Here is a 16,281-nt window from a genome sequence, read left to right on the forward strand (position 1 = left end):
TTAGAATTACAGAAACGAGGCCCAATCTGGCAATCTTAAGCCGCCTTTCCACTGTTAAGTAACAGTATAATTAAGTAATAACACTTAAAAATGTTTTATGGTAATTGAAACAAATTCACTATGCAGCCCAGCTAAGACAACGCTACAGAAAACTAGCTAAATGGAGAGAAATATCCACACGGTGTACCTTCAGCAGGAACCTTTCAGATCAAAAGTACCCAAAGGATAGCAGTTAGATTGAAATTACAGAGGAACTGAGCAGTGAACTATAAAAGACGGCTTCTAAGGTAAAAAATAACGTAAAAAGTAATGGGCCGCACATTCTCAACTGACTCACTGTGATCAAACCCATCCGTCTTGTTCAACCTTGGTGTGTTTTAGTGTAAGCAAAACCCATCAGCCACAGACAGCGGCCCTGTGAATACAGATGCCTGTGCGCCCTGGACTTTCAGCCCTTTTGGTTTAATCTATTTTTACTGGCCGTAAAGCGTGAGCCTCATCCGTTCTGAACTAGAGACCTTGGCAAAATCGATGGCATTTCACCCACAATTCACCTATATATAGACAAGAGACAGAAAAAGAGAGAAATGTATCATATGTGAACATTTCACATCATTTCAATGCTTCGTTAGGATGAATGCAAATGAAGTTTGAGGGAAAGTCCTCAGGGGAGAAAACACAGCATGCGTGAGGGGAGAAGAGGCGAACCGGCTTTTTGAAGCTCTGAGCCTCCCACGCGTTTTTTTAAGCGCGTTTTTGTTGAAGTGTATGTGCGTCAAGGGTTCTCTGGAGCACTTTGCGTCACACGCTTCAACCCACATGCACACCTGACTCCACACATGTATGCAACAAATACACACAACCATAAGCAAGTAAACCAGTTGGGTTCAATTCTATAAGCTGTTATCGGTCAAACTATCCATGATGTCCAAAAAAACACGTCACATGTACTGTATGCTTTCTTATGGGTTACAGAAATTGACAATATTATATGCTATAATAAAACGAATTGCTACCCAGGGAGCTCGCAGTAAGACTTTCTTGGGATATGATTTACAGGTCTGAGGTTTCTGTAAATTATTGCCATCTAGGCCATAATAACTGTCATACATGAGGAGTCTAGGGATTTCTCATGCTGATTGTGTTTCGGTAAAGTAAAGATGGCACATCTCTCCAGAGGCATTTCAAACAGACACTGCTGCGGGTGCTCCACATGTGTCAAGTGCATTTTGTGCCATCTGGGACAAATATAGAAAAATGTGAAAAATTCACCAATGCATAAAAAAAACAACAACAACATGCACACAAAGGACCAAAAGGGAGATGAAAAGCCAGAGAAATTGACAAGGCAATGCTGCCATCTTCTGGTGAATAAAAAAAGGAGATGGTATAGGACTATATAATTTAGTAATTATAAAATGTTATAGATAATCACATATTCATAAATAATAATTATAATAATAAAATATCCATAAGTCAGCATAAATGATAATATTAACACTTTTATTAGACTTCATAGAAATATTAAATGTCCCCTTGGGGTGTTATAACAATCACACAATCCTGATTAAATAAAGAAATATACACATGTAAATACTGAAATATGACTCAAAAGACGTTAATGACATGCTGTACTGATTTCCGTTTCATCATTAATGAAGAGCATTATGGTGATAAATTAATTTCAAAGCAGCAAACTATAGAGTTAGACTTTAAAGCAACCCTACAGTGCACCTGAATAGGCATGATGCTACATGTCAAATGATACATTTCTTTTCACACATGAAACCAATACTGACTCTGGCATCTACATACATTATTCTGTATACAATTCGATTGATAAAAATAAAGCATGTAAACTCGGGTAAGATACTTTTTTTGTTTTGTTTTTAGTTGTTTTTTTTTGCAAAAATAGACTCGTCTGCTATTGCTTTGGTGTGCTGACCAGATGATCACGATGTGAAGGACCAGTGCGCCACCAGATTCCTTCTTTCTCCAACATACCTATCTGTGCTCAGAGGCTGGAGAGCTCATCGGTGTTTGGTGCGTTTCCATTGGTCTTGTCCCATTCGGTCTCAGAGTTCCAGTCCTGAGGCATCACCCCAATGTCCAGGACCTGGGGGTTAGTACGAGACTCAGCGAGTCTATGTGGAAAGAGACGGAACAATGCAAAACTGAGAAATCAAAAACAACAACAACCTGAAACTCTACAGTTGATTAACATATGGGCAATTTCATGCATGGAATAAAATAAATAAAACCCGATTTAGTCACATCCATAATGCTGAAATTGCCCACATGTGCCGAAAATTTTATTAAAAAGCCACTTTTGGTTGATTACTATGTTATTTACTATGCTAATAATTGGTATGGTCTCATTTGTAAGGTTAAAAGCCATGCAAAACATTAAAATTCAGGGATAAAAACAAACAGGATGAAAAAGACAAACTGAAACAAATAACAGACAAACTTGCTAGGCTGAGGATGATGGGATATTGAGGAAAACGAGCCTTATACTAATGCTAGAAAAAGATCTGACTGGTAAATTGCATTCAAATATGGATCATTGCAGAACCCCGCCGTCAAATTCACAATTAGATCAGACTGTTAGGTCAATACCAGGCCAGGACAGATGCTAATTTAGTTGAGGTGATCAGTGAAAGTTGACAGGGTTCTGGAAGACAACAGGGGAGGGGGATGATGTTACAGACTGACAGATATGGCTTGGGTGGACGTTTGGTACAGGACTTGACCTGGACTTGTTACCTGGAGAGTACTCATAGCTATCCAAACTGCAGCTAGGAACAAAGAGAGAGCACAACAATCAAGGGCTTGAGAGCTACAGGATGTTGCTCTGGTCCCAATTCTTTTCTGATGATGGTGACAATGCATTAATCAGCCAATCTAGCTGAATTTGATTAATCTCGACATTCATTTCTTAGAAGACGTGAGAGGCTAAATTAGCTACTTCAACCCTGAACATGATGCTACTCAATATAGAAGCTCTTCAATTAAACTGAAAAATATCCCTCAGACAACACAATTTCCTCTGATGCAAGATTTAAAGAAATACTAAGTAATAAATGAGTACCAATAATAATAATTATTATTATTAGCAGTAGTAGTAGACCAGAATTATCATCTAGTATCATTTTATTATTTATTTACATGCATTAGATCCACATTTATTTTATTTAATTCTAATTCATGTGATCAGTTCTACAAATATAATATTATTATAGTACGTTAATGTATTTTCTTATTTAAATAAAGTCTTAATTCTGCATTGCAACCATTGCAAGTCGGACAAAAGTAGACATAAACATTCAAGCATTCCATGAATCAGTTTGCACTCAAAGCACAAATATGCAGGTTAGGTTTGTAATCTATATGCCATCAGAAATAAATCATTGAAGGCCAATTCTACATTCGCAGGGTCAACTAAACCCTGCCAAACTACTGGTACAGCTTGGATCCGAGGAGAATAAACAAATAAAATGAGACAATCCGTCTCATGAGACATCAGTATGGGGAAAATGCCTTTGCACAATTGCTCTGGATGATTAATCAAAGCCCAAGAAGTTATGCGGAGCAAACGATAGGAACATTTCAAATGGTTCCAACAATCTTTAAGAACAAACAAAGAACGATCGTAATTGGAGATCGTTTGAATGTGCGAGAGTTTATCAGCATGCTTTTTACATGCAGATCCCTTCTCAAGGATTCCTGTCCCTCACTTAAGACAGATAGAAAGGAGATTCAGATGAAACAGAAGCTTGAAAGAGGAGACAAGAACAGCTCTGGGTGCCTCATACCTTGAAAAAGCCTCTTCTAGACCTTCATCAGTCTCCTAAAAAGAGGAGAAAAAAATGATATGTGGACTTTGAAATGAGGATCAGTTTAGGATATGTTCATTAAGATGGTCAGCGGTCACTCATGAGAGAAAAATACGTTTATAAGTGGACAATATCGTACCCATTGGGTGGTGTAGGTGGTGTTGTTGTTTGGTTCGGTGGGGTTGTCCACGTTTTCCACAGCAGATGAGTAAACCTCGATGTCCAACAGGTTCTCTCCAGCTACAGCTAAAAAATATTGCAGCCCATTAATATTGAAGTGTAAAAGGAATAGTTTCTCAAAAAACAAATGGAAAAGGAGGCAAAGAGAGTTCAAAGAGTCAGCACCTCCTCCTTTCAGGCTGACCGATCCCTCGGACTGTGAACGGTCGGACGTTTCTCCAGCTGAATCCCATTTCACACTATGCTCTCTCTCTGAAAGCAGAGCAACAGTACATCATGAATAATCCTGCTTTAACAAATAAAAGAAATTCACATAAATTCAAACAAATAAAATGACTTTTCTTGGTGCTTTCACCGAGCACTTCAAGTTCTTTGCGTTAAATAGGGATCTCCCAGTCACACGACCCCTAGCCACGTGTCAGACATTTTGACGGAATAGATACATCAGCTACTTGAGTAATATATATTTTCAGTATTATAAATAATATTTATACTTATAATTAGCCTAAATATTGCAATACTTTGTTTTTATACAATTATATCAATACTGTAGCGTAAAGCAGGGGTTCTCAACTCCAGTCCTCGCGACCCACTGCTCTGCATATTGTGTATGTCTCCCTTACTTAACACACCTGATTCAGATCCTCAGCTCGTTAAGATAGACTCTACAGCTATCCTAACGAGCTGAGGATCTGAATCAGGTGTGTTAAATAAGGGAGACATACACAATATGCAGAGCAGTGGGTCGCGAGGACTGGAGTTGAGAACCCCTGGCGTAAAGTATTGGAATATTTAGGCTAATTATAAAAATAATTATAATATATAAGTGTATTTACAATCTATCTATCTATCTCTAAATAATATTGCCTTTCTAACCAATCGTTTTCTTTCTTTCTTTCTAACTAATCCATCTATCAAACGTCAAACTACTTTAAACTTCTTCAAACTCTCAGGTCTAGCTTTCTCAAGCCAACTTAAAGTTTGTCTCAAACTTTTTTTCTAGTTATAATATACAAGTGTATTTACACAAGTATATCAATACTGTAGTACACATATATAATAATTATTTAAATTAGCCGAAATATTGCAATACTTAATTGTGTGCACAAAATATCTCGATACTGAAAAGTCTGAACAGAATCGATTTTTTTCCCTCCACCACTATCTATTATTAGCTGATAATGGCTGTCAGCTAACTCGTCACGTCATGTCAACGCATTTATTATTAGCATCACAAAAAGAAATAGCCAATACAAGAGGAAGATAAAAGGAATTAGCACCATAAGTTCTTTTTACAGGCATTAAATGTGTAGAAAAACTTCCTGACATTGAGTTCGGTGACATTTCAGCTACCGTTATTCACTTCCCATCACGCTACACTGGAGCTTCATTAAAAGCATACAAAAGCTTAGCAGGCTATCGGTATCACGAGTCCGGATGGGTCAGCAACTCTTTGATTTGGACTTCAGCGGGGACGGATTTTTCGATCATCACCGCAAAGGTTGATCAATGTATTTTTAATCACCAAATTATAGTAGGCCTACCTTTAATCATTTTTAAACTGAGTTTATAAGGAAAAACACAAGTCAAAATTACCAACAAGATTAAGTATTGTAAATTAATTTGATCAAGAAAAACGAAATATTATGTGTATTATTTTTTTAAATTTGTAACTATCAGAGTACAGACTGTCACTGTAGTTTGATGAACTGCCATTGAGATTGTTGTCTCAACCTGTGTTTCTGACAATTTATAAAAAGTGTCAAAATAAAATACAAGATCAGCTTTTGGAATAAACATATTCCTTTTGTACAATCACGTATGTGATCGCATCCAACTGCACAGCATCGCTCAAGCATGATAGGAATATTTCGCATTTAGCATTTTCTATTCCTTCAAGATGGCGGGACGTCCCTATACAAAGATTCTAAAATTGTGTGACAAGTACAAAATATGCTAGGATTTCTTTGGAAGGTGATGAATTAACTGGCTCATGTTTTCCAAATACAAAAAAGTACATAATTTTGTGTGCATCCATCTTTTCGACAACAAGAAAAGGCAACAGAGCAATGTTCTGACTGCCATTATCAATCACAACATCGTCAATGCCCTTGAAGACCCTATCAAGAGAGCAAAATCTGCAAATCCTTCAAAACAAGAAGTGACAAATTATTTCCCACTTGTGGCATATGATTCTCTGCAGTTGTACATGACCTCCATGTTGTTTTGAGGAGAGATATGAAACACTGTACCTTCTTTGGAAACCTCCCAGAACTCGAAGGCCACTCTGAAGGCCTGAGCCACCGTGAGCGTGACCGCCTGGGCCTGAGGGAACACAACAGTGACTCAATCACAGACATAATATATATATATACTGGAGAGAACAATGGATGTATCCAACATATAAACAAGGTGTTTCAATGTCAGTGATAAGTGGTTTGCAAACTGCAGGGAGTTTTAGATCATCGACTACATTTACAAGCGGTCAATATTCGGGTTAAGGTCACTATTTGGGTTTCTGAAACATTCAGAATGACCCGTTTCACATGCGTGAGCAGAGAGAGTTACTTCTGTATACATGGAATTTTAATTGGCAATAGCCCAATGTAAACAGCGACGCACAGTTAGCGTCTGGACGTACGGACAACCTTAAGCCGCAATATGCGTCATTTCCGATTCTTCTTCCTGTTTACAAAGACAACAGCAGCATGTGGATAATGAATAATTCGGGGCAGATGGCGATCACCTTTGTTTGCGCTTTGGTGCTGGTATTAACTCACAAGCTCCAAAAGCATAGTGCTGTGCTGCATCTCGTCATGTTTACCTCTACTTCTTTACTTCCGGTATACTGCATGCGGATTTTTGTATGTGCTGTCTACTAAAAAAGACCTAGATTCCTTGTAAATAGAACATGCGCAGAACACAAATCAATGTTCCTTTTGATGGGGATATGCCAAAACACCTTTACATGACCAAATATTCGGGTTAGAAAAGGGGTAACCCAGGGATCATATTCAGGTTTTTAAAAACCGGAATATGATCATATTCAGGTTTTTAAAAACCGGAATATGATCATATTCAGGTTTTTGCCGGTGTTTGTTTTAAGGGTGTCACGATTTTGATTTTAAATCGATATCGATCGAAATTAATTCACAATCTTGAATATCGAATTAAAAAATGGAATTGTCGATGTTTTGAATGGGTTATAAAGCGTAGTCAATGTAAGAGAATATTATTTTCCTATGTGTATTCTATCAACACCACTGCGCTTACACAGGATTCATTTTGTAAATCAACAGGAGATAGAGATTCTTAAATATTGATGTGTCTGTGCATTAATATTTTTATTGTATGTATTGAAAAGAGACACTATACCTTATTGATACTCATTATATGAAGCTTCTAGAGAGTGTTAACTGTTGTTAACTAACTGAAGATTAAATTTGTTTTTCTGAAAGTTTCTTTTATTTTGTTGGAATACATATATACTACATAGTTCAAAAAAAAAAATATTGGGTAAAATAATCATTTAATCAATTAATACTTTTCAGTATTGAATTGAAGATTTATTAGTAATCACTTTTCTCGAATTGCTGTGCATTTTGGAAGAATACTTTCTCTGAAGAATAAAAACAATCAATGCATATCTGAAATCTCCCAACTTTCTGAACAGCCTTCAAAATGTTGCCTATGTAGGAAAAGCGTTTGCATATAAACATCACCATCTAGCCTCAACAGGCATGTTAACATGTTTTTTTATCATTGTGCTATGCTGAGAAGAACAGCTTGTTCTTCAACAGAGCTATTCTGAACAACTGTCCTCCTTCATCATGCTTAGTTTGACTCCTTTTGTTCCAGTCAGACGTCTTTGTGTTGATGGAAAGATTCACAGCTTTCATAAGGAAAGCATCAAACACTCACCACTTTCCGTTTGGCACAGAGGAATGCATGGCACTCCAGCGTCCCATTGTGTTGGTTCTGGGAGATGAATGCAAACACTTTGTCATGCATCTTGTCAGCTGTGCAGTATGAAATCCTGGGAGAAAGGGTCACAAAACAAACCAGCAGTCAGGTTTGAGTAAACACAAAATGATGATGGCGATATGGACATGGAGCAAAAGCAGACAGCATTGTTTAGGACAACTCGAGGTATCGCACACCGATAACTGATATGGTACAACTACAGTACAATGCAAATAGTACATGTAAGATAAAGTGAGAAGTAATATTAAATAATTTAGTATAACTATATAATATCATAAGTACATAATATAATACAAATATTGATAACGGCATAGTTTATGTATAATACTATAATAATAGCAATGGGAAATATCAATTACAGTTTATAGACAATAAAAACAATAAAGTTAAATAGGGACTACTGCTGGTTTCCTGCAGCATGCTGTATTTCACATGTCTCGAGTGAGAAACTCGGAGGCAAGTGTGTGTGCGTATGGTAAAACACTGGATGGCAGGATAAATCATCACCACTGTAGGTCAGACACACTCACTTCTGAGAAGAGGAAGCGAGCAGCGACCACTTCTTTCATACGCTAATGTGGTTCAGTGGCACAAGTGAATGTTTTACAGGCAGTTAAACGTGAGAGAAGTAGTTGAGCTCAGGCGTGTAGAGTTCACCTGTATATGGAAATGTTCTCGATCATCTGGTTAGACACCCTATCGCACAAGATGATTCCCTGAGGGGACACTTTCAGGGCCACTTTAGGCAGTTTCTTCCCACTGGCTTTGGCCTAAATAAAATGAATAAATATGAAAACATTTTTAATATTGCTGCTTTTCCATGGTCTATGCAATTTATTCGTCCATGCAGAACTTGATTCTAGGCGGTTCTGTATGATTACTATGGGGTTTCTAAGGTGTTTTAGTTTGTTGTTATGCAGTTGCTAGGGTAGTCTGTGTGATTTCCAGGGAGTTGCTATGTGGTTTATAGGCTATGAGCCAGTGCCTTGCAATGCAGTTGCAAACATTTTCTGAGCGTCTTTAATTTTTTATGCAGTTGCTAGGGTATTCCAGGGGATTGCAAGGGTGTTGCTATGTGGTTGCTAGGCTGTCACAATGATGTTATGGTCTTCAGATATTCTAATATCTTCATATCCAAGCTACAACAAATGAACTCACCGTTGCAACAATCCTCTTGACAGCAGCAGCTGAGAGATCCTCGCCTTTGGGTTGGTCCACCAGAGTCATCCCCAGATGACGAAGGTTAAAGGTCATTCCCTCGAGAAGAGTCTCTCTTGTGTCAGTCCAATTCTCAGGGAGCTCTGCATGAAGAAAAAATACGCAGAGTGAAGACGAGTTTATGAAGCAACGCTGAATAGCTACAAAAACATTTACACATGTGGATTAAAGTCAGCACAGATAAACAGTGAACAACTTCAACCAAAGTGCACACAAGAGACTTGCAATGAAGAGGTCATGAACAGTTATGAAATATTAAAGAAAGAAAAAAAGTATTGAGTAAATATTTGTTGGAATCAACCCTTGCTGAAGAGACTCAAATATCCCAGGCCAGAAAAACAAACAAAAACATTTTGTTGCCTCAGTCTGTACAACTTTATTCCCGGGGCTGACTGAAAACAGACAGATAATCAAAGGCCTGGAGCAGCTGTTAAGCGTGTCTTTCATGAACCAGTGTCTTTTCTCAGCTCAAGCCTTCACAATGCACAGAACCCCTACTGAACACTTCTGGAATCCAAAACGTTAAGTTAGGTAACTTATATAAATGCATATGTAATGTATTAGTTTAATAGTGGTATTTTCAGAAAATAAATTTGTAATTTTGCAATCGCAGCATTGGCTCTTTGCTTTCAAGCTTGTGTTTTGTATACTCAGTTAGTTGAAACCTATGAAACTCCAACACCTCCCGCCTTCACAATCACAATCTGCATAAACTCCCAATATGATTACAACACACAAAGAGCCGTTTCGGCTATCCATTAACACAGAATACACACAAATAAACATTATTTTTGTTGAGAGAAATCACATGTTTGGCTCTAGTCACACTACCTGTGGCTCACCTGATCGCTTTTGGCAGTGGAGCTATGGCATTTAAAGTTCAGAAAATCCCCATAGATAAATTATAGGATTACAACACAAAGGCAGCAAGCCAAAACAGACATTTTTCATTTAGTCAGATTTGTTCAACACAGGTATTCAAGTCCCACAAAGTTCACCTTATGGTGTTATTTTTCTATACGTTCCTAATAAATGGTATAACCCACCTATATGTTATATATAAAACATTAAATAGCATTATATTTATATTGAACCAAGGAAAATTCCTGTATCTCTTAACTTTGGTCTGAACAAGCCACTGGTCTCCTAGACCTCTTAAACACTTAACCATTAATCAGCCGTATGACCCATTCAACGAATAATACATATTAACAGGAATCACAATCACAGGAAACAATGAATCATTCTCAGAATGAATATTGTTAAGTCTTGTGTACAGCTAACAGAAAACAAAGATGACTGAAGAAAGTCATGAGTCGTGACAAGGGCAAAATTTAAAGCTCTAATGTGTAATTTCAATCATAAACAGAACCAGCCACACCAAGGATGTTTGAACCATTACAAAGAAACTCAAAGGCTGACAAATGACAATAGAATACATCTATATCATTACTTTGACCACAGCTCCTGAAATAACATATCATGATGAAATTATTGATGATGCGTTACAACCCCGTCATAAAACCATGGTAATTCATAGACATGGAGAAATGGAAATAATACAGCCATAGTGACACACTGATTAGTGACACACCCAAGCCTAAGGGCCCTTAAATTACAAGGGGGAAACGCTATTTTGCCTGGAGAAACATCCAAGGGTGGAGTGACCCAAACCACTGGTTGTCTCCAAGCTTGAAGTCATGGTAAGGTTGGGAGTTATTTCAATCTCGGTCAGATAGAGAGAGGAAAGAATGTCCTTTGTTTATTTTTCCCAAAATTAAAAATAAACAGCACTCTTAAGAAACAGGAAATCATTCTTAAAGAGACAAACACAAATAAAAGTAGATGACCCAAGTATAAGGAACATGTTAATGAGAGCATTGAAATGAAGAATATATCATATTTATTCTTCTAATGTGAATTGCAAAGAACTAAACTGACGATATCAAACTTTGATGGGATAATGATGGCTTTGTGAAAAAACAACCAAAAAACCTCTACTTGCGGCTCCTCATGAAACATGAAAGGTTAATATCTAATGCTTTTGTCAAATGGACTGCCTGGAAAAGCCTCAACAACTGCTGGACGTCTCCCTCACGCTCTGCGTCAGGCTGCCGTCCTTTTTAGTATGTGCAGGGCACCGACAAATACCAAAGATCCAGAGGCATGAGGCGATAAATCTCACCACTATAAAACACCATAAAAACTCTCTCTTCATTACAATGCAGCGATGTTTGCTGCAAGCTATGCACTTTCTCTGTTGAGGCACATGACTTTGGAGCAGCAAGAAGGACATTTCTGATTACTCTGATGATGAGAAATGATCATAAGAGATACCTGAATGAGAAGTTCAAGAGAAAGGAAAGCAATTATAAACTATAACAAGGTGAATCGTTCTCAAATCTCCCCTTTAAAAGTTGATAAACCCATTCATTTTGCCATCCTAACAGTGCATATAATTATATGGCTACTTTCATTTGATTATCTGCATTTAGCATTAGCAATATGCTAATTTGCGGGCAAACTTATCGAATTAATTTAATTTAATACACCTCATATTTGATTACCATGTTAGTTTGTGTTAAATAAAATAGCATTAAATAACGAAACATGAATACAAAGATTTCAGTTCTAAAAATTGGCACGTGCTTTCAAACTAGATTTGACCCTCTGTTTTCACTTTTAACATTAACCCTATCTGTGACTCATTTCAGGTTGAGTGACCCACAAGAACCGCTTAACTTACACAACCCAGCTAACAAAATGAACAACTGCAAGTAAAAAAAAAACAAAAACAAAATATCTTTGTTTGGATTCCAACAAAAAGGAGGGAAGTGAGGTGAAGTCTGTGTTGGAGCTAAAAGTAGGTCAGTAGATCAACAAAAGAATGTTAAACACACAAGTGCGTCTTATTCTCCATCACTCAGCCGTTGAGAGAACAACCTATAAACACTGGTAACTTGCTGATGTTGGAAACTTTTACCATTCTGGCAAAAGCCTGAGCCTTTTCACTGTGACTGGATTGTGACTAAACACAATCATAACCGTGTACTTGCAGACTTCTTGCATTCTAGGTCATAAAGATAAGCAGCTCTCAGCCAACAAACAGAGCTGCTTTTGTGGAGTCAAGACAGAACTAAAGGGGAAACGAAAATGCAGAGAAAACGCTCTAATCCCACTAAAGAAATTTGTTTTAGACTTGTTAAGACCAAGCCAGCCCACTTCACCTGCTTTCAAAGCTTAGTTTTGAGCTCGTCCACTGCAACTTTGAAGAATTATTTCTTTGTTGAAACAAACGTGCTTTAGAAAGTCTTGAATATACCAGCAAACAAGTACATACTTGTAGTCCAGGGTGGATGTCAAAGAGAAAGAAAATGATTTTAGACGCAGACAAAATAATAATAATAATAATAATAATAATAAATAAATAAAATATATCACACTGCTGGCTTTGCAATTGTTTATTTCACAAAACCGTTGTTGGCAACTTTTCATAAGGTCCCTTTTTAATTAACCCTCAAAAATCCACTGTACCAAAACACTTGTTTATCAATTAAATAACTTATTTTTCTACCATTTCCCAGTGTGGATCATATTTAGCAAAAAAATACTTGACCTGTAACCTTGATCTTTGAATCTATGACTGTTCTGTGATTGATAAGTGATTATATGTCTCGTAAATATCAACCTTAATACACAATTCAAAAGTTTGGGTCATTTTATACTTTTTATTTAGTAAGGATGGAATGAATTGATCAAAAGCAAAACTAAAGACATTTAAATTTTACAAAAGATTTCTATTTTAATTGACTACTGGACTGAATGGACTATTGGACGAATATTTTTTTCGTCCTACGCCTTCCAGACGATATATAAATGTGTATAAAGTCAAATTTAGACCACTTAACTTAGTGATTTTAAGATGTGAAGAGACCAGCATAAGAACAAAAAAAAAAATCAAATCTGGAACAAATCGCATACCCTGCCTTTAATGGTTAACATTTAATTGTGTTTTATTCACACAATGAAGCCACACAGATTAATATTACAAATGATTTTCAATGCCAGACGAGCTCTGGGAGGTGCATACTGAATTTTCTGTTTATATTTTTTGGCTGGAAGATTTATTAAGGTCAAAGCATCTGCACTGTGGGCCTCTGCATGTGTTTTTTTCATTACGTATTATAGGAGGTCAGTGAGAAAAATCTCCGGATTTTTATAAAGTGTCTGAAATGAACATCCACATTCCAGCCTCCTGGTCTAAAGTGAATTATTAAGGGAAAGTTCACCCAAAAATGAAAATTGTCCTCATTTATTTACTCGCACTCAAGTTGTTCCAAACGTGTATTAGTTTTAATATTCTGTTGAACACAAAATAAGATATTTGCAAGACTGTAGTAACCAGACAGGCAACCACTGACTCCCATAGTGGGAAAAAAATACTATGAAATTCAAAGGGGTCCGACAACTGTCTGGTTAACAACATCTTCTTTTGTGTTCAACAGAAGAAATAAGCTCATTCAGGTTTGGAACAACAGTAAATGAGGTGAGTAAATGATGACAAAGTAAAAAAAATGGTTATACAAAACATTCTTGGTTTTACAGTGGTGATATTGTGCAGATATTAACCACAAAACAAAATATGCTTCAAAAGTGGCTCGCTAAAATAGAAGTATGGGTTTTCTGAGGGCTGATGGAAAAACTCGCTAATCTTGTTGTTGGGGGACATGCTCCAGCGAAGCCATGTCTCAAAATGTAGACAGCGTTTTTGGGCATTACAGCTGTATTGATAGCTAGTTCAACAGGTTTAGAGACAAGGTCAACCACCAATAAACCCCAAAACACTTCTATTTTCGAATGAAGATTGTGAATATCGCCGACACCTGTAAAAAATGCGTCTGTGTCGTTCATTAAACAAATTTTGCACAGAATATTTAGATCATATTGAAGAACTAAACAAATACAAAACACAAACACACATTTTACCCACAAAATAACCAATAAATATTCACAACTACAAGGCAAACTGCATCTTTTGATTGTTTTACTACACATGATTAAACACTATTGACAAATCAAGTTCAGATGCTAACGGATGGACAACACCAGTGACGCGTGAAAACACCCCAAACAAAGTCTCGCTGTTGACACGAATACTCACTTTGGTGTTTGCCTGAGCTCCAGGACTGTTTGGTCAGGCTGGGACTCCGAATAAAAGCCCTTCTTGCAGATTTCAGCACATCCATGACGAGGTTTTCAAGCGGAGAAGCGTCTTCAGGTGCTGCTGTTGGCCATGAACGTCTTCCCACTCTCAACTTTGTTGTTGCCGTTTCGATGCCGACATCTGTGGGAATACTTGAGTCCTCGAGTCTCCTGGGCGGTGTTTCATCCGTCAATCAAAATGACGTTCGAATTACGCGGCGCCCAGATTCTGTTTCCATGGAAACGGCATTAAACAATCCATCCGAAGCCTTTGGTGTGTATGCTTGCTTTTTAAATGGCTGGGTCCATCAGAGAATCAGACAGTGGCTTTTATGAAGGAACCTCATATATGTACGGCTTAAAGTCTTCATACTTCCCTATAATGCTTGATTATAAGTCAACATTCATAAGGTTTTGGTGTCTCGCAGAATAGCAAGACAGACATGAAAAACAAGTGACACAAACATAGAGATCTATTGATTTAATCTTTGTCGCCCTCGCGTGGATATAGGAGAAATCGTCCTTTATTGAGACTCGGTCAAGTATTTTATTTCAATATGGCAATAAAACGTCATTTTTAAGTCAAATATTCCGTGGTTGAGCATTTTTGCTTGAATGTCCACCACTGTCCAACACAAATCGAAGGCCCCTTCATAAAATATATCCGTCAGTATTTTTGGTATTCATGACAAGCTTGGAAAACCAACAACACACAAATAGCCTACTTCTTTAGGAGTGGAGGAAAATAATAATGTTATTAACATTAATTGGAATAATAATAAAGTATTAATTTGAACAATCCTGCGGTCCCCAGGTTTCCATTGGGTCCCAGGCCTCCGGTTTGAGAATCACTACTGTAGTTTTTGTTCATATTTTGAATTAAATTTGTATATATATTGTGTTATCATTTTAATTAAAAAGTTTTAGTCATTTTGTCATGTCTATATAGATTTGTCTATACTATATACTACCTTAATAAACAACAAAAAAGGAAATGCTGCCTTGACAACTAGCTGAAGTTAATGAAAAAAAACGAATGAGGACGAATGAGCAAACTTGTAGCCAATTTAATCTAGCTTTAAAATGATATATGTAACTGCTATAATAACATAACATTTGCAAAAGTGTACGAGGGTAAAAATAAAGATTTAAGATATGATGTCCTATGAAGTATTTAGAGGCAAAATGACATTGAAAGGAGTAAAACATTGTTTTCCCTTGTAAATGTAATTGTGAAATATTCAAGTTCAATAGCAAATTCCTCAAAGCAAGAAAAGTGACAAGTTATTTTACTCCCATACACACGCACACACACTTTATCTTAGTTCTTTAAAAAATCCAAACAATGAGAAACAAAGGCGTGTTCTTTACTCTCCACAAAGTTTACCATAAAAACAACAAATGCAATCCACAGTAATACTTTCCCAAGGTAGACAAATAAAAAAAGAAACCCCTGTTGTAAAACAAGGACTAAACCAAACAGGCATATTCTGCCTGGATCTTGACACAATCCTTAAACCAATGAAGAAGAAATATGAAGTAGCTTTGTAATGAAACATTAATGGATTGATTTTAGACGTTATCTGCAATGAGAGATTTATAAAATGACGCATGTATAGTTTGCATTATCTTCAATGACATTAAATGGTGGAGGGGTGAAAAAAATGGCACATTTGACCAAAATCAAACCATTCAGCAAATATTATAAAATGCAATGAACATGTTAATGCAAATTAGAGACATCAGAAATAACGGAACACTGATAATAGTGGATTAAAGTGGGCTTGCGGTTTTAAATGCCACACTTGGGAATAACAGGTCATACCGACCAATCAGATGGATTCTAGCTGAACATGGCATG

The 16,281-nt window shown here is 36.9% G+C and overlaps 1 protein-coding gene across 2 annotated transcripts; it reads right to left on the minus strand.

Annotated features, from left to right (window-relative positions):
- Positions 1-1,484: 1,484 nt before the first annotated feature.
- ldlrap1a (low density lipoprotein receptor adaptor protein 1a) lies at positions 1,485-14,605 on the minus strand. Of its 2 annotated transcripts, XM_039680531.2 has the most exons (10): positions 14,380-14,605; positions 9,159-9,301; positions 8,658-8,770; positions 7,938-8,052; positions 6,269-6,341; positions 4,182-4,268; positions 3,976-4,082; positions 3,816-3,850; positions 2,767-2,798; positions 1,915-2,144 (listed from the first exon to the last, which is right to left on the minus strand). In XM_039680531.2, the coding sequence occupies exons 1-10, from the start codon at positions 14,462-14,464 to the stop codon at positions 2,098-2,100; spliced, it is 837 nt and encodes a 278-aa protein (XP_039536465.2). In that variant the 5' UTR covers positions 14,465-14,605; the 3' UTR covers positions 1,915-2,097. The 2 variants fall into 2 exon arrangements, with proteins under 2 accessions (XP_039536464.2, XP_039536465.2); XM_039680530.2 differs by lacking the exon at positions 2,767-2,798 and having other exon boundaries at positions 1,485-2,144.
- Between the last annotated feature and the right edge of the window lie 1,676 nt (positions 14,606-16,281).

The sequence above is a fragment of the Pimephales promelas genome, chromosome 18 (genome assembly GCF_988280905.1).
Source record: "Pimephales promelas chromosome 18, fPimPro1.hap1.1, whole genome shotgun sequence".
NCBI classification, from domain to species: Eukaryota; Metazoa; Chordata; class Actinopteri; order Cypriniformes; family Leuciscidae; genus Pimephales; species Pimephales promelas.

Bases quoted from the DNA above. Each gene is read 5' to 3' on its own strand.
- ldlrap1a (XM_039680530.2), bottom strand. From the start codon at position 14,464: ATGGATGTGCTGAAATCTGCAAGAAGGGCTTTTATTCGGAGTCCCAGC. The intron at 8,771-9,158 runs GTGAGTTCATTT...CATTTTATTTAG, and splicing joins TCAAGAGGATTGTTGCAACG to GCCAAAGCCAGTGGGAAGAA. The intron at 2,145-3,815 runs GTATGAGGCACC...CTTTCCACATAG, and splicing joins CTAGAAGAGGCTTTTTCAAG to ACTCGCTGAGTCTCGTACTA.